Source organism: Ochlerotatus camptorhynchus, unplaced genomic scaffold (assembly GCF_037179485.1).
Source record: "Ochlerotatus camptorhynchus isolate MF236.1 unplaced genomic scaffold, CSIRO-AGI_Acam_v1.1 ptg000230l, whole genome shotgun sequence".
Classification (NCBI taxonomy): domain Eukaryota; kingdom Metazoa; phylum Arthropoda; class Insecta; order Diptera; family Culicidae; genus Ochlerotatus; species Ochlerotatus camptorhynchus.
Window position 1 is genome coordinate 1,639,094 of NW_027040720.1, and position 19,562 is coordinate 1,658,655.

The 19,562-nt window shown below is 43.7% G+C and overlaps 1 protein-coding gene and 1 pseudogene across 1 annotated transcript; one reads left to right on the forward strand and one right to left on the reverse strand.

Annotated features, from left to right (window-relative positions):
• The first annotated feature begins 7,985 nt into the window (after nt 1-7,985).
• LOC135704100 (heterogeneous nuclear ribonucleoprotein L-like) lies at nt 7,986-8,786 on the forward strand (annotated as a pseudogene).
• An 8,679-nt stretch (nt 8,787-17,465) lies between these two features.
• Nucleotides 17,466-18,973, reverse strand: LOC135704101 (uncharacterized). Its single transcript, XM_065225527.1, has 2 exons — nt 18,158-18,973; nt 17,466-18,104 (listed from the first exon to the last, which is right to left on the reverse strand). The coding sequence occupies exons 1-2, from the start codon at nt 18,971-18,973 to the stop codon at nt 17,466-17,468; spliced, it is 1,455 nt and encodes a 484-aa protein (XP_065081599.1).
• Between the last annotated feature and the right edge of the window lie 589 nt (nt 18,974-19,562).

Below are 19,562 nucleotides of genomic sequence, written 5' to 3' on the forward strand. Positions count from 1 at the left end.
ATTCATGTAGCTTTTGTGCAAACTTCGTCTTATCGACGATCGTTGTCGGTGGTTCAAAAAACTCTCCTGGAAGTCGCAGAGGCTGACCATACACCACAGACAAACAGACATAACACATTGCATATTTCTCACTGTAAAACATCGTCGCTAAAACATTACCGCCATCTGTTGAGTACACTGTGGTGGGTAGTACGCTGAATAGATGGCGATAGTGTGTAAACGTCAAACGCAAAGGAATTGACCTTGCGCGCCGGTAAAGAAATTGCCTCAGGCCAACGCGTGAAGCGGTCTATGATGGTGGTTTCCATTTGATGGGGGAAGTGGACCTACCAGATTGATGTGTATGTGCCGGAATCTGGACTTAGCAGCATCAAATGGAACAAGTGACGAAACGGTGTGGCGGTTTATTTTCGAAAGCTGACAATCTACACACGTTCGAACAAAATAATTGATGTCCTTGTTCATTTCAGGCCATATAAATCTGTCTGCAATCAGCTTGCGTGTTGCTCGTGCTCCAACGTGCGCAAGACCATGGACTTGCTGCAGTACACCGACGCGATGTTTCGCTGGAACGAAAGGACGAATTCGATTATTCTGTGAAATATCGCAGTATACAAGCCGTGTGATGTTCGGGATTCGTATTGGTTCCATTTTCAATGGAGATGATGTCATTAGACTTTTCAGTTTTCCATCTCCGATTTGATCCTCAGCAATGGCAGATAAATCGATTGCAGCTACGGACTCTACTCTGGATAAAACATCAGCTACAGTATTGTCTACACCACTGATGTGGCGAATGTCAGTGGTGAACTGCGAAATGTATCGCAAATACCTTTCTTCGTGAGAAAGTCTGCTCGAGGAATTGGTACCTATAGCATATGTTAGTGGCTTACGACCCTCCAAGAAATGACGGAATTATTTAACCGCCATCTTCATAGCTGAGAGTTCCCGACCGTAGCTGAAATAATTTCTTTGAGAATCCGAAAACTTTTCGGAATAGAATCCGAGAGGCTGCCATGCTGATGCAGATAGCTGTTGAAGCACCGCATCCGCGGCATTGTTGGATGCGTCGATGTCCGAGGATGTCTTTAACGGTCGATGGACGCGTGTACTCAAGAACAGCTTGAACTCTCGATGGAAGCGGTTGTACGCCTTTGCTGCTCACCAAATATCCAAGGAATTCAACCTGAGGCTGTGCAAAATTGCATTTGGAAACATTGATCACCACCACCAGACCATACTGCTTTAATCGATCAAAAACAATTCGCACGTGTGTACCATATGCTCTTCAAGCGACGTCGATGCAATACAGATGTCATCGATAAAAACAACTACGAAGTCTTCTAGGTCACCGAATATTTTATTCATGAAACGTTGGAACGATTGGCTTGCGTTGCATAAGCAGAATTGCATTCGGGTGAACGGAGTAATCACAGCTGTTTTGGGGATGTCAGCCGTTTCAACAGGTATCTGGTGATAAGCCCTTTCCAAATTTAAAGTAGTGAAAATGATCTTACTTTGAAGTGAGTTGAGCAGATCGTGCACGTGAGGTAAGGGATTGCGATCTGGAACGGTGACCTTGTTCAGCAGTCGATAGTCCCCAACGAACCTCCACTGTCCGTTCTTTTTTGGGAAGCAGTGCAACGGACTAGCCCAGCTGCTGCTAGACGGTCTGCAGATACCCAGCTCCGACATCAACGCGAATTCCTCTTTTGCTGCTTTTAACTTGTCCGGGTGCATTCTCCTCATTTTCGATGCAACCGGAGGCCTCTTGGTTACAATGTGGTGCGAAACATCGTGTAGAATAACCGCTTGCAACGTTGCCGGGAGCGTTATTTGCCGATATTCCATTAGCAGCTCGTGGAATGGATGATCCAGATTAACTGTAGTGATGCTGTAGATGTTTGTGGTCATCATGTCACCAGTGGACTGCAGGTTGGTCTTGGCATCGGCTAGCCTCCTGTTTCTAAGGTCGACTTGCAATCCGAAGTGTGCCAACAAATCGGCACCGATTATCGCGTGGCTTACATCGTACATAAAAAAGTTCCACGTCTTCTTAAACCCAGATCGGTTGAAGTTGAAATGAACTTTGACGAATATGTTTTTATTCCCAAACCATATGCCGCATGGAGCACGGAAGGCATTGGTCCCTGAAAGTTTTTCTTTTCTCGTTGCTGGTACTATAGACACGTCGGAACCCGTATCGATTAGGAAGCAAAGTCCACTCGTTTTATCAAATAACTTGAGACGCCGGCTAGTAAAAGCTCCACCCACCTCCGCCGACTCAGGTGAGCAGATTTTTAGCTATTTGGTTCACATTTACATGGTTGCTTGCATCGCTGGGCTTGGCGGCCGTATTTACGATGATACCAGCAGGTTTCGTTCTCCATCCTGGACCGTGATGCCGAACGGCTACGACGACCACTTTTGATGCGACGAAATTCCGTGCTGAGTGTTTCCAGTTGCTCTTTTATCAGGTGAATCTGATCATCTGCTCCAGCCGAGGTGAAAACAGCTGCGACGTGGGGTGATTCCATCAACAACAACCAGTCTTGGGGATTGATGCGATGGCTGCATCCCATACTACTTCGGTGAACTCTTGTATACAATCCGGGTTCCGTTGGTACATGAGGGACCGTATGTAAACGTCATAAGCGGCCCAATTAGCCTCCTCGTACCTACGGGTGGCAGAAGAAGCTGCGGTGACATAAAGCTGTAGCTGGACCGGGTAGTGGTCACTGCCGTAGAGGTCAAGGTTGACACTCAACTGGTTCTTCGCAGAGATGGTTCGGCCTGCTGCAGAGATGAGATTCTGTGAAGATATTTTTCTCCGACAACTTCATCCAATTAAGTAATGAAATTGGGTTGGTAGCGGAATGCTTAACTAAAACAGCAAAAAAGGTTATCTTCCATTTAATTCCACTTAATTAATTTTGGTATCCATGACAGATACGTCTTCATCAGTGTCATTCCCACTAAAGAACTTATCAAAATCTAACCCCTTTAAGTACAGTGAAGTGATGGTGAGGTGACAATTGTCACTTGTTCGGTGACTCTCCATGCGAATCAAATGGTCACAATTGTCACTTCACTAGTCACTAGACACAGTGAGTCATACCATAGAGGTAACTCTAAGATAAGTAGGTTCCGAAGAAACGTGCTCAACTTTTTGGCTCAGCTCTGGTACTATCTTCGGTCCCAAGCTAATCGATTCACCCCTCGAAACATAGGAAAATCCACGAACCCCTCATTTTATCTGTCAAACTTTCATAGCGAATCAAAACAAACATTGTGTAGTACTAGAATTTTGACTAGAATGGGGTACGTTAATCGATTTGCTTGGGACCAATAGGCTAGTCAAGTAGTGAGCCAATTTGAAATCGTTAGTATCGTATTGATTGTTGGTTCTACGGTGTCCGAACCCGAGGCCGTTGCGAAGCACATCATCCATCGCCAGCTTCAACGTGCCGGCGGACCCCACCAATACGAGCATCAACCAAGCTTTTACCTGAAGCGAACTCCAATTCGCACTCAGCCGTAGGACAGGTAAATCTGCCGGTCCTGACAAAGTAACGTACGTCTAACGCACCTACCCGTACCAGGCAAGGTAAAACTACTCGAGCTCTACAGCCAGAAGTGACTGAATGGGACGTACCACGACTGGTGGAAAAGAAGCCTGGTCGAAAGATGCCTGGTCGCTCCTCGTCCGTTCGCATGTAGAGAAAACTGTAGTCAAGTGTTCTACCGGTGATTTGTCGCAGATCCCTCTCCTCGCCTCTCAAGAGTGAACAAACTGGCCGTCTACAAACAAATCATAGCACCTGCGATCCTCTACGCAGCTCCGGTGTGGGAATCATGTGCACAGACTCACAGGAACAAAATCCAGGTCGCTCAGAATAGAGTGTTGAGGATGGTACTTCGATCTCTAGATGTGTTTTCCGTCGATCTTGTTTTCCGTACGGAAGTACCAATGCTACCGACGTCAGGAAGGCAGCTCCCACCCTGAGCCCTAGCGAACCGACCCATCAACTCATGGAACGAGGACCAACGGCTTTACTTCCCTTTCGAAGGAAGGCATGACCAGAGATTTTATGCCTCAGAAAATCCCGACGGCACCGACTGGGATTGAACCCCGGCCCATTGGGGTGCAGGAGGCAATCACGCTTACCACTACTCCACCGGCGCCGCTAAGGATGGTACTTGATCGTCCTTTCGACACTAGAATAACAAATTTACACGAAGAGGCAGGCATTGCTAAAATAGATTCCAGAATTAATGAAATGAACACTAACCAAGGTCGTCATTCTTAAAACAGGCCTGATAGGACTAGGAACTGTAATTAATAATAATTGAAATTCAAAAGAACTAAAGTTGAAAAGACGCATCTGTGTCACTTGATAAGTAATACATGTAAACCACACAAATACAAGAAATAATGATCATTTAAAGTAAAAAAAAAGTAAAGTCAAAGTCGGCCAGTTTTGAGTTTGCTTGTTAGATATTTAGTGTTGTAACAAGTGCTATTTTAACATTTTATCCGCATTGAAGCACGTTGCAGAGCTTGCAGAGGATCAAAGTCAATATCGTAGCTTTCCCACGCGGGACACTGACACCCTACCATGATCATCAGTTCGAAAATAAGCTCCTCTTGTTGGAGTAAACAAGCTTCGCTGCCGTCTTTCTGATGTCAGCTCTGGTGAAATCCGCATCAGCAGTTTCATTATAATTACGCTGACTACAGGAAGTGAACTATAGCTTATCATCGATGACGACGATGACGACGAGCGGAAAGCACGTGCCCTCCACCCTAGCACGAGTGTTTCGGGAGGTTCTTGGTAAACATACTAAACTATCATTAGAGAGCAATAATACATCGTTATTCTCTCACGCTCTCCCTACCCCAGTAAAAACCAGTGTATTAGGTTAATATATGCGTTAGGGTGGGTCAAGTTTGTATGGTGGGTAACGACTCCCTGTTCCCCACTGCTCTTTCGATGCGTATTGAAGTCTCCAACAAGGGTGTAAAATTTGAACGAATTTGGTTATGATTCGGATTTGCGGGAGAATTTTAAATTTTTTTACGGGAAACGATACGAACCTATTTAATTGCTTGCCAGAAATTCAAATATTGCTTAAATTTCACCAAGTTCAATAGAATGGTAATACTTTGCAGGACTGCAGACTACAATTCGACTAGACTTCTAAAAAAAAAAAACGTTATTATTATACTAATTTAGCATACCTGCAGGCGTATACATGAGCTTGTAGGTATGCGTGGAACACTTGGTCTAAAGTGAAAGATTAATAACTGTTTTGTACAAATATCAAATTGATTTACTGTTTTGAACAAAGTTGTTTTGTATAGTATGCCCACTGTAAGTCCGAGATTTGGTGAAATTTGAGTAATATTTGGATTTTTGGTAAGCAAATAAATAGGATCGTTTCGTTTGCCATACATTTGCCCATCCACATGTAATAATTCTCCCGCAAATCGAGATTGTAATGAAATTCGTTCAAATTTTGCACAGTCGCATTGAAAGAACAGTTGGGAACATTATAGTCGCTATATTCATAGTCTGGCGGATAGAATGTCAGTAACCAATTGAGCTGTCAAATAGCGGAACCAATCGAGCAAATCACGACCAACAACAGAAAAGAGCACATCAGTTATTACGAATAAAACTTCAGAAACCCTTTGCTCGTGACTCAAGGCTCGTCTATGCTAACTAACATCATCTTTGGGTTGGAGAAAGTCTCCCTTTTCGATGTTGCTGGTAATTTGCGTTCGATTAGCGAGGAAAGAATAATCAACGTTTTGTTTTTAAAAGGTGATAGTACCTTTTCAATTGTTGGTTTACAATACATTTAATTGGTTCTGAGCTTTGATAGATCGAAATTCTATCCGCCAGACTATAAATATAGCGACTATAGAAACATGGGGGTTGTAAAGTTGACCCACCCTAATGCGCCTAGTATAGGTTCCTAGCTACACGGAGGAGATCCTAAACCGTATGATGCAAGTCAGACGAGGAGTTACGATTCTGTGTTTTACAGGCAGTAAATAACCGGTAATCGATCGAAAACAACCCAGCATTCGTCAGCAACCGGCCGCTGTATCGGATAGTTTGTTTTGAAAATGAAGTGCATGAATGACTATAGGGTTCAGTGAGATCCCGTTTAACAACAACACTAACGAGGGAAAAACAGGTTCGATTCGAGAAAAACGACGTTTGCTGTAAATATTTGGGATGCACTCGCTAAGTTATGATCAGCGACAGTTCAAAATGGCAACAACAGGTCGTGGGACCACGGTCTAAGGGATTCCCACGAAATATGCAGAACTAGGGCTACCACAGGTACTCTTTTATGCTCTTAAGATGGGTCACGGGGCGAGATGGGTCAGCTAGTACATTTGTTAATTTATTTGATTGTTAAAATCATCAGGTTCAATGCAACCCCAATGATGATTTGCATTTTCAAACCAGCACTGGGGCTGACAATCAATACAATTAATAAATTAGCCTACTCTACCTGATAGAAGTTTGAGGTTAACGTTCTCTTAAGTGGACCCTACACGATTACATTTATTGACAATAATCGTATTGTCAATACATTCTATATTGACGTCAATATATCGAGATTGACAATATTTCTGAATTCACATCATCAATATTATTGTCAATAATTCCCCTTCGCGTCAATATATTGATGCGTGTGGGGTTTGCTTTATAGCAGTTCATTCAGCATTGTTTACACGGCGAATGAGAACGACCCAAATTTGAGTTTAGTTCACTCATAATCGCCAAAAGTGCAGGAACTCAGCGATGAGTAAAATTTGTCGCATGGTTTCCTGTGGAAAACCTAAAAAATCTGCCGGAAAATGAGGAAATTGAGGAAAATTTTATTCAGTCTCGGAGTAGTACCAATAGACTGAGTGAATCCAATCTTTACTTTTCTCAAATTCGGGAATTTTTCCCTGGAAAATCCCAATCTAAATTACTAATTTCTCAAGATTTTTAAACTGCCCCGAAAGTCTATACTTTTCTGTGCTTTTAGATGCGCAGATTGATGGTACTGCCTTATGAATCTCTGACCTTCAACAAAGTTTTCTAGACTTCGCTGAAAGTTGCAAAACTTTTCAAAAGTTCCCACAATTTTCCTGAAGTAAATTGAACTTCTCTGAAGTTATTTGATATCCTGATGTTTCCTAAACTTATTTGAAGGTTATGTAACTTCCCTTTATACATTCAAACATCCCTGACCTTCTTTGGACTTGCTTGAAGTTTGTCTTCCTTCATGATAAAGTTCTCTAAATTCTCAAGAAGTTCTCGTATCATGATATTCATGGAAGTTCCCTTAAGATCCCGCACTAGTACTTAAAACTTCTTAAATTCTTGGATCTTTCCATAATTCTCGGAACTTCTTGAAAATTCCTGCAATTAATTAATGAAACTGCTCTGAAGTCTTCGGATATTCCTTTAAGTTCTTGAAACAAACCTGAAAATAATTAAACTACCCGAAAATTTCATAACTTGTCTGATGTGCTTTAGGTTTCTCCAACTTTTTTCTCAGTGTGCCTCAGTGTGCCACAGCTGTGCTGACAGTACCGAGAAGTCATTGAACTGACTTTTGTTTGCTTGTGAATAATGTCTTTTTTTGGCAACCCGGTATTTTAACAGCACTTGTTTTTGTTTTGTTTTTCAATGTTTACAAAAACGACATGGACTCCAGTTGGGACTACACATTGGAAGCAGCCGTCTCCAAGGATGCCTGCAACGGACGAGCCCCGTTGCTACACGGTTCACAACCATCTTCAGCGGGAAGCTAACCCCGTACAACGATCGTCAATCTATAGTCAACCATGGTCCTAAACCAGCCCTTCTGGGAGACAGCGGAAAAACGGATTTGCACCGAATCTTTCACCGCCCGAGTTTCATCCGTCGAAAAACTGAAAACCAATACCGGCCGAAAAACACGTCGGACTGATGAAGGACGCACCGCTGACCCGAAATGGACCAGCCAACTTCATTCAACCGGCACAGCAACAGGGCGCAGCGATGACGGTGTACGGACTCGATAACAACACATCCAGCACCGATAAGCTGTTCAATCTGTTCTTCCTGTACATAAATGTCAGGATAAAGTTCCTGAAGAGCAAAGAGTGTATAGCCATTGGCCAGATGGGAGACGCCATCGCAGTCGAACCATTCAACATTCCAATCGGAAATGATGGTAGCAAAATTCAGATTGCATTTTCCAGAGTCCACCAACCCCTACATCCTGTCGGACAATTCGATAAGCTGCAAGGACTACAGCACCACCAAGAACAATCGCTTTCTTTCGTTGACCCATGCCCGCAAAAATCGCTTTCTGCCACCGAGCAAGATTCTCCACTTCTTCAATACCTCACCCGGTATATTCGAGGATCTGCTGCCGACTGCATTCACCACCAAAGACTGCCACCCGTCGCAAGTGTAAATGTTCCCGTTGAAATCGGAACGTTCCTCCTTCGGATCGGTCGAGTTTCCGAGCGTAGCCCTGGCGATGAACGCCATCATGAAGTGCAACCACAGTGCGATCGATCACAAAGGCACACCATTTCCGTTCATTATATACAGCTGTGTTTCTCCTCGTCCAAGACGATGAACGGAGCGTGGAGCAACGAGAACATAGGAAACATGGCACCTGTCAACCCAATGTCGGCAGCGGCCGCCACAACCTTCGTCGTGGCAGAAGCGTCCGGTGGTGTGACGCCCATTTCGGTGACGGACGGCTGTCTCAAATAAGAACACGATGAACCAATGTAAGATGGAGTCCATGTCCTTAGAAGGAAAGCAAAAGCAACGACGTAACTCGTTTGTCAGCTCTCACCCCACCATCAACGATTATCATCGTCATTGTCAGCACCATCCAAGACCACACATGCACCCCCCATGTAATGTCCTTTCCAATTCGATTCGAGACTACACGGTGGAAGATCGATCTTGATAAAACCCACTTATTGAAGGGAGAAAACATTGAAACAATATCATAGCTAAATTTAAGGCACAGTCGAACCATAGAGTTGTAAGACTGTAAGACTAGAAGGTCCCGAAGAAACGTGTTCATTTTTTTGGATCACTCTCTTCGGTTCCAAGCTAATCGATTCACCCCTCGAAACATAGGAAAAACCAATAACCCCTCATTTTATCTGTCAAACTTTCATAGCGAATCAAAACAAACATTGCGTAGTACTAGAATTTCGACTAGAATAGGGTACGTTAATCGTTTGCTTAGGACCAATAGGCTACTAAAGTGGTGAGCCAATTTAAAATCGTTAGTTTCGTATTGATTGTTAGTACCAGAGCTGAGCCAAAAAGTTGAGCACGTTATTTCGGGACCTTCTAGTCTTAGAGTTACCTCTATGCTGCTACTGGTCATAATGCCGATTCGGAATGTGATTAGTGAGTTGGTTAGTGTGGAGAGCGAGACCCTCAAGGAGGAAGTGAAGGGAACGTTGAAGACGTTGGTAGATCAATTTGGGGTGGAGAGATTCGTTATGGAGCTGAAATCACAGCCAAAGGAGGGTAAGTGGAATAGTAAGCTGTTGATTGGTCAGTTGTTGGGCTTGAAGGTGAGCTCCTGAAAGTCGACATCCTTGAGTTGGTTGAAGGATAGGCTTAGCTGCCAGACACGACCCTGGTAACCTGGCGCTTGAAATAGAATAGGCTTGGCGGAGAAGAAGTCCCGGTAGTAGTAGTTTTATCAGTGGTCGTTTACCATGTTTGATTCCGTAACGCTTCACCACTTCGTTGATTAGTCAACCGACATTCACTTCCTTGATACGTTCTTCATCGTAGCTGACATCAATGAAAATGATGAGGTTTTGACAGAACTATGCTGTAGTTACCACAGTATTTTACATTTGAACGTCCATATACAGTAGCGCCAAAAGCATGCTGTGGTGAATTCAAAACTTGATCATCTAAATTGATTAATTCGCCTTCGATGATTACTCGAACCATGTTCGGAGGTAGAATCTTCACTGGTATTTGCTTTCTACCATCGACATCGCCCCAGCCTTTACAGGTGTTCTCTGGCCGGCACTGCGTTTCGCCAGAGACATAATACTTCTCTCCATATGAAACCCCACCTCCACCAGGGAAGTCTGATTCAGATTGAAACTCCCACTAGAACGCTGGCGACGCATCTTTGACTGAGTCGATGGCTTTCGGGAGAAATTCCTCCCGGAAGCGTTCATCAAAATCTGGTTCATCCAAGTCCTCATCATACTCCAATCCAGTAGAAGACATTGTCCTATCGGAAAATGGAAATGCCTCCCCCGGAGAACGTTCTCGCTCGAAGGTTCGATTCGGTGACCGAGGCCGTTGTTTATTAGGTTCAATCCAGTCCTTTTCCGATAGAATTTGTGAGCATCGAACCAAGAGTCATGACAATTAGTACCTGGGATAGGATTCCACTGCTTGTTGATTTGTTTCTTCAAAACAAAACATGTGAACTGTCAAATTAACCGGGCTGCCAAACATACCATTATACAAAAGAAAAATCAATCTGATGACACTCTCGGCACTACCAGCACTGTGGCACACTGAGAAAAAAGTTGACGAAAAATACCCTGTAGGTTTCTTATGGCTTGTTTACGTTTGGAACCTGTTATGCAAAAATTAATTAAGGGAAAATTCACCAAATGGAACACAGCCTGAGAATTTGATGCAAACGATGGAAAATAAATGCATTTTTTTTTATTGAATGCATATTCAATGAGCATTCTAAAAGTGAGATGCCTCTAGTTTTCAACTGCATATGATTAACATTAGTTCAAATAAAATGAAATGATACAACATTTTTCATTGCAAGGAGAATGTTTGCCATTGGACAATGTGATAATGCGACGATGAAAAATATAGTGTTGCTAAATGTTTCCTGTCGTTTCATTACTTTCAATTATTTATAAATTCGGCTTCATGAACTCTTGTGTACTCTTTTATGAATTAAACATAAGTTCTCTTTCTGATCATGTGAGGTATGGTAACCCTACGCGGAACTACACTGTCAAATTGAACCTTTATAGAACCTCAGCGATCTCTGTAGTAGTTCTGGAAGTTTCGTACATGCTCAAGGAATATTGTAGAAGTTCAGCTAACTACTATGGCTGTGTTCCATTGGGTGAATTTTCACTTAAATTTGACACTTCGAAAATAAATTATAATGTTCGAAAATCCCTCTGTTGTTGATCTTTCGATTTTCGCAAAGGTGTTTGTCAAAATTGATTCCTTGTCGGTCAGAAATAACTCTGGTACAATAGTAGGTTTATTAAAAATTTCCCGCCTTTTTAAAATTTAAGCGAAAATTTACCAAATGGAACACAGCCTAAGAACTTCAGTGTTTTAAAGTAGAAGGAAGAACTAGTCTAGCCTCATGATCTTAATAATTTTGTGATGCAATCTCGCACCAAATTTCAGTCCGAGTATTTAAATGGTTATAGATCTGATTGTTTTCTTAAAGAATTTTCAAGCTCAATCTATAACTTCGACATACTTCGCAAATTCATGAATTATTATTTAACACACATAATTGTTTTGAGATGTTGGGTGAGTGATGGTCACGGCGCAATCATCATCGGCTGATTAGGTAGCCCATCTCGACTGATTAATCACCGGAATGAGCCGTGAGCTGCCTCCGTTGTTTGTACTTTCCCGACGTATTCTACGAACGAGCAAATGAATACCCCTCTTACGGACGGACGTAAACAAACAATAATCGAAAATATTTTCGAAGGGCACGGCCTGACGCGCAGTGGAAATCGCATGATGCCGTGCCGTCTCTTCACAAGCGACTTCTGATGACGAAATTTTATTCGGTGATTACGCGAGGGGCAGCAACGGAAGATTTACGCCGCCTGCAAATGTCGTCTGCGACGTATTTTTGTGTGTGTGGTGATTTATTGTTTGTTTACATTACATTTCTAACTTTTATTAAGAAAATGTGTTTTTAAGATTTTTGCAGAGCTGGGAAAACGGAAATGCGGTAAATTGGGACGTCATAGACGCTACATTATCAGTATTCCGGTTTCCGGTAGATAGATACTAATACATCTAACTTACCTGCCCGGCCCATCATGTACCTACAGCGTTACTAACCCAAGCGTCAATTTTATCAATAACTCGCATAGTGACAACAGTGCGAAACGCGGTCGCGCTAAGATGGCCTTGAGTTTTTTCGTTTTCGGAGTAGTGCGTTGACATTTACGTCACGTCACATTTTTTGTCATAACTCGCAGAAATAGACAGATGTAAACAAATACTGAGTGCCCTCCGCTAAACTGTTAAACTATTTTGGGAGCTAAACATCCGATTTAAGTATAGTTCCGCGTACATTCATCTTTGTACACATTCCGCAAGTTTACCGACACGAGTTGGTATCCCGGAGAAAAATTGCAACCTTCGGTCATATTCAAAAACTCGTAGATTGCGTTTTCATTTCAGGACAAGGTTGATACAATCCACAAATGGCCGCTTGCGTGGCTGATTTGCCTTGTGAAATTCTCTATACATTTATCTTTGTATTCTTAAAAATTCTCGTGCAAAATTCGCTTTTAATATTCCTGGAAATCTCTTTGTATGCCATTTAGAATTTGAAAAAGTTCATCCTAATAGGGTAAATGTTGGCTTCGGCACCCATTGACTGTTTTCGGCAACCAAAATTTAAACGATAATTTCACTATGTTTTCCCATCAACACACTTCCCTGAATGTATTCAAACGATTCTTTAGTCTTTCAGCTTCAATCTGATTATATTTGTACGACCGAGCAATCCTATTATGCCAGATTTTTCTTCAAATGAAGTATACGCACTACAAAATGGGGCTGATTTCGAGTTGCCGATAATAGAACAGCTAGTTAACACGCAGTTCTAATGGGAAGGTTGCCGAAGAAAAAGAGGCTGCCGACAATAGTCACACTCACCTGAGAAGTTTGGAGCGTTGTAAAATCGCTTTCAAACCGGTTTGAAAAATTCTGCCGATTGGAATGGATAGAGAAGCAAGCAGCAGATGAATGTTAACAGACACGTGATATATGTGCGTAACGCTGACAAAATGCTAATAGAAGTGCGGACGCTGCTTAGATTGACGAGAATACGTAAATTCCCCTATTTACTAGGATTTACCCTCAGAATACCATAGAAATTTTCCTCCGAATTTAATTGAAATGCAACTCAAAATGCTCTCGAGAAGGATATCTTGAATCTCTCCTTAGCATTCCCCTCGATAATTGCTTCAGAATTTCCTGAAATACTACTCAGAGTAACCAAACTTTTTGAAATGTCTTCATAATTCTTATGAACTTTTGATTAATTGATCGATCAAAATTTCAGATATTTTTAGCCGTAAGTGATAATTAGGTGTAGTTTCAGGATGGTAGTCGTATCATCATTAAGTTTGCGTTATTTAAATCACTTGGATTTCCCTTCTGAATTCCCCTGGAATGCTCCATCAATTTTCTTCTAATTTACTTTAAAGTTCCCTAGAATACCACTAATAATCCCCATGATAGTTTCTTCAGAACTACCTTAGTGTTCACCTCTCGGTTCTCTATAATTATCTACAATTCTCCTCAAAACTCATTTGGCATTCTCATCATAATTCTCAAGAGATTATTGCCAATGCATTGATGTGTCAGAATCCAAAATTGTTGTCCAAGAGCACATAGACCGGAGGAAGGACAGCAGGCACTTCTTGAGGCATTCTTCTTTATATATTTGGCCGTTGATGGTGCGGCTTGCTGAATTTGCCGCACCCTCAGATCGCCCACCACACTAAGTACTTCTTGACAAATTTGTCGACCTTCTTCTACCGGAACACTTGCCGATGAAAAACTCCAGGCCAGGGATCTGCTTGGCGTCAGCTTTAGTGTACGTCTCGTCGTCCATTACGATACATTTTGGCTGCACCAACCACTCGCGGTACCTTTAAAACATGAAGTCCGGCTCGCTTCATTGTCTGCTGGACGAACCAGACGGAAGAATGGGACCTTGCGCTTAAAGTAATCCCTCACTTTCCTTGCGTTCACGGGGTCGGTCGTCTTCGCTTTTCTTCCGCTGCCAGCTCGCCACAGGGTCGTCTGGCTCTCTTAAAACGGTTTTTCCACATAATTTTTTGTCGAAGCACTTCTTGCTTGGAAGCCATCTCGATAACCACTTGACAGATTGTGACAAGATTTTGCACATGTAAACATTACACTATAAACTAGTTTTACTCTACATTTCATAATTTTTTACCCATGCAATAAAAAGTTATACACATAAGAAAGTTTCCTTTTCCGCTGCGTACCAGGCTTATTGTGAAACACATCCATTGCATGTGTGAATCTCATTCTGTGAACCACGCCTGAACACTATTTATTTGAATTGTGATAGATTCGCTGTTCTTCACATGTTGATATCAATGGCTTTACACATCATAGTTCAATCGCTCAATGTTCTACAATATTCTTAAAACTTCAGAGTAGTTGGTCGATCTTTTGGTATCGCGATAAGCTGAACTACCTACTAGTTATTTCGAATTCATGACTTAGTTCCCTTTAAACGTGATCGAGTAATCGAATTTTCATGAACTAAATCTCAAATCCGTGAACTTAGTTCACGCCTGTTCAGCGCGACTAGTGATTTCGCAACGCTAAGCAAAATACAAAATGGAATCATGATTTCGTGTTATCATGAACCCACAATCGTGATTTTTCGTTCCTGCAATCGCAGCTGGTTGTTGTCAAACTTATCCCTATTGAGTGCTTGGATTCGTCGAGAATAGTGTGTTGATTAAAAGTGCATGCAGCTGAGTCGTATCGTCAGAATGGTGGTGAAGTTCATCAAGCAGGCCGAAATCCTTGAAGGAAAGGGTGAACCAGTGAACGTCTCGTTCCAAAGTGACAAAGTGCCGTGAAAGCGGTTCTAGTTGTGGAAAAAGCTTTGAATATTGTTCCAAAGGTGGTGGATATATTTTCCGCTAGTTTGGATCCAAGAAATAGCATGGGAGGGAAGGTGAGCAAGCACCGATGCGGCTACTTAGCATCGGTGGGGATGTGATTAGTGCTTGCTGCTTGTTATGATGACGATGAAGGTGGTAGCAGCATAGCAGGCAGCTGCGTCCATGGTGACCGAAGATCCGTTGAATTGGTAAGCTGAAAGTGTGTCCACTCCATCTGCTGGACAGACGCCTGCTGCCAATTTGGAGTGTAGGTGAAACCTGCATCGTTCGGATGTTCCAGCCTAGTCTTCCGTCGTTAGTTTCCTTCCACTTCTATCCATGAACATTATTTTGATGTTGACGTTTTACAGCTCATGAACCCGTTCCCGTTTTCGAGAACAGGTTCACGATATCAAGCATAACCCTTGAACTTCAATCACGTTTACCAGAACAAGATCATGATTTACAGAATAGAGTTTGTTGGGCACAGCCAACAGACACGAACGAACACGATTTTTCTTGTTGGTTCACTGCCAACGAGATCGACGGACAGACTGATTGTTGGCCACTGCCAAGGTGATTTCCAAAACACGATTGCGTAAAAATGGTTGCAACATCGATGGGGGTTTACGGAGCCATGCAAGAACAATTTGACTATCTGACCACAAGAACAGAGACGAGAAGTTTAATTGCATGGCAGGAATGGTTTTTTGGACAAGCTTCGATAGCAGTAAAGCAGCACAAAGCTCTTTGCGAGGAATCGTCAGTTCATGGATAGGGGCAATTTTCGACTTGCTACGAAGAAGTCTCACCGTGATCACATCATTTGCTTGGACACAACGAACATAAAGACAAGCTCCATAGGCGATCCCTGAAGCATCAGCGAACCCATGTAATTCAACATACTCAAAATGAGGAACCAATACATGTCTTGGAACTCGAATGTTTCTAACCTGAGCCAAGGAGGAACGGAATTGCAACCAAGAATGAAGAATTTCACCTTCAAGGGGCGTGTCCCAACCAATCTTCAGAGTCCATGTTCTTTGCATTAGGTGCTTAGCAAGCACGATAACTGGGGACACGAGGCCGAGTGGATCAAACAGTTTCGCGATTTCTGAAAGATCAGGATTGATCGCAAATAGAAATTCATCGCTATTTGGACACCAAAGAAGACCGAGGGTTTTTATGACTTCATTGGCGGATATTTCGTTCAATTGGACAAGAGTTTCACGCTCAGATTCGGGAACACCTTCGAGAATCCTTTGATCATTGGCACACCATTTGTGCACTGGGAAACCTCCTTTCTGCAACAAATTCCGAATTTGTTGACGACATTCGATGCAGAGTTGAAAAAATCATGACAAAATCACCAGCATTCACTATTGTCGTTTTCGTTTTTGCGGTGTAGCTACACCGGTGCTACACTGCCCTACACCGAAATAATTGAGGGTGTAGATATAGGATGCACTTTTGTTTACAAACAAATGATGTTGAGCTGTCAAAGACTCATACTTATTCCTGCTTATACTACACCAGTGCTACACCGCAAAAACGAAAACGACATATGAAATGAATTTTTCATCCATAGTGAACTTTGATGAATTTTAGTGATTTTTTCAGCCCTGATTCGATGGCCTTCTCGATACTGTCAGTACCTGACAGAACATCGTCAACGTAGCAATCCTCTCGAATAATATGCGCTGCCAGCGGAAACTCGTCACCTTCAACAATACACAACTGAAGCAACGTTCTGGTTTCAAGAAACGGAGCAGCGGAGGTACCGTAAGTCACGGTTAGTAGCTCGAGAACTCTGAGAGCTTCCGATGGCTTTGAACGCCAGAAAATTCGAAGGAATGCGACCTGTGAAGGATCAAGAAAAACCTGTCTGAACATTTTAGCAATGTCAGCAGTGAACACGTATGTGTGTGTCCGAAATCGCAAGATAATTTTCTCAAGGACGACTGCACCAACCTGCAAAACGTCGTTTAGTGAGGTTCCGGAGGAGAGCTTTGCATCGAAAACAACTCGTAACTTGGTACTTGAACTCGACGGCCTTAGGATAGTGTTGGTACGGCCAAATAAAAAGGCGCGGCACTGTTATTGAACAGCGTTTATTTCCTTTTAGGATCGCTTCAAACTAGAAATTTAAGTTAGGGTTAGTTTAGCAATGTAGGTTTAGATTTATAGGTTACCACTTACAAATCAGTGGCCCTTCCTTCACATGCCTTTTCACTGGCTGTCCAACTTAGCTTTAGTCCTAGTTTTAGTGTTAGTCTAGGTAGAAATCAGTATAATTAGGTTTAAATTCACCCTGTGGATTTGGGATTATTTACCGTACGCAACAATAGGAAACTAGATTAAGAAACGAACTATTTAGGCACTAGTTTAAGAAAAATACTTTTCACCCGCGTGATTCTTCGTCTGCTTGACTCAAAGGATGACGTCTCTTTTTAGGTGACGTTTATGCTGTCGATCATCCCGTCGCACATAGACTGGCGGTCTGCTAGGCACAGTTGATTGGACCGGTTGCCAGTTCGCCGGGCGGTTGAGCAAGTGCCCCTGTGGCAACATTCTCCTCCGGGTGCGGTCCACTGGACTCCATGACCGCACTGCTATTCCTAACGTCGAGAACCGCTAACTTCAATACCGGTCGACGAAGAACTCCTCTCGTTGTGTTGATCATAGCTTGGCGAACGTGGCTGTCTGGTGCCCTGATCGATTCGATCACGATGCCCCGCACCCAGCCGTTCCGCTTGCCTTCGTCTGCTATCAGCACAAGGTCACCCACTTCCACACGTCGAGCTTCGTCGAACCACTTAGTCTGCTTCCGAATCACCGGCAGGTATTCTTTCAGCCAGCGTTGCCAGAACCGGTTGAGTTGTCGCTGAATGCGGTCCCATGAGTCCCGAGAAGCCCGCTGTTGAACTTCGATACCCACGCTTGGCTGCTTTACCCCATTCGAGCTCCCGAGTAGAAAGTGGTTCGGCGTAAGAGCGTCTGATTCCGCTGAATCAAGTGGTATGTACGTAAGTGGTCTGGTGTTTACAATGCCCTCTGCCTCCACGATCAAGGTCTGCAGCTCTTCATCGTTGAGTTCACTGAACGGACGAGTCGCTCCCATGCACCGCCCATGTGCGGAGCGCTTGGCGGAATGAAGGTCCACTTCGTGTTAGCACTGGTGAACGTTGCTGATACTCCTTCGTTGATCTGCTCACGGAGCTGTCGTTCAGCCCCATGGAAGTTCGTAGCATTGTCACTGAAAAACTCCACCGGTGATCCTCGGCGACAGACAAACCGTCGGATGCAGCAAATACATGACGCAGCTGATAGGCTGTATGCCACTTCAAGGTGAACGGCGCGCACAGTCAAGCAAGTGAAGAGCGCAATCCACCTTTTCACATTCGAGCGGCCCTGCTTGACTAACAATGGGCCGAAGTAGTCCACTCCTACGTAGCTGAATGGACGGTCGTGTACGGCTAACCGTGCTGGTGGCAGTGGTGCCATCGGAGGAATAGTCGGGAGTGCCTTACGAATTTTGCAGAATTGGCAGCTTCGTCCAATCTGCTTTACCACCGATCGCAGTTTCGGTATGATGAACAGCTGGCGGACTTCGTTCACTACCGTTTCGGAGTTTGCATGACGGTAGAGCCGATGATAGCGTGCGACCAGAAGTTCCGTGCACCGATGCTTTCTTGGCAGGATTACTGGAAAGCGCACGCTGTGATGAATATCCTTCGCCGCTGCAATCCGGCTGTTTTGGCGCATCAAACCCCGTTCATCCATCATTGGCATCAGTTGGTAAACGATGCTCGATCTGTCAATCGATTCCTTCTTGTCCTCCGGTAGTACTTGATTATTTTTAAGCGTCGTTACCTCATCCGCAAAGGCTTCTCTTTGGACCTGCTTCAGGACTTCATTTTCGGCATCATCCAGCTCAGGTTGAGTTAATCGACCACTGCGTCTTTCTCCCTTCTTGGTCGCGTTGAAAATGAATCGTAGCACGTAAGCCATACTACGCTGCAACCTCTCCCATTAAGAGAAACGCTCGTAGGCGATCACAGGTTCCCAAGTTGCGTGAAAGAGTACTGACGATCGAACTTCTTCGGCCGTATCCACGACTAGATCCGTAGAATTCGGCCATTCATGTTCCGGGAAGCGCAAGAACTCCGGTCCGTTGAACCACTAGCTGTCACTACTGAAGTAAGGTCCACTTCCCCACTTTGTTGCCTCATCTGCTGCGTTAAACCCCGACGGAACCCATCTCCACTCATCGACTGTTGTATTTTCGAGAATTTCGCCGACCCGGTTGGCCACGAACGGTCGATAGTTTCTCGGATCTGCGCGGATCCACGAAAGCGCGACGGAGCTGTCCGTCCACAGGACTCGTCTTCTGATGGTAATGGAGTGGTTTGCTTGCACGAACTTCATCATTCTTGTTCCCAGGAGACATCCTTGAAGTTCCAGCTTCGGTATAGTCATTGGCTTGAGTGGTGCTACTTTGGCCTTTGCAGCGATCAGTGTGCACTGGGGTGTGCCGTCAGCGGTGATTGTCCTCAGGTACAGCGCACAGGAATACGCAACGGACTGGCATCTACGAAGA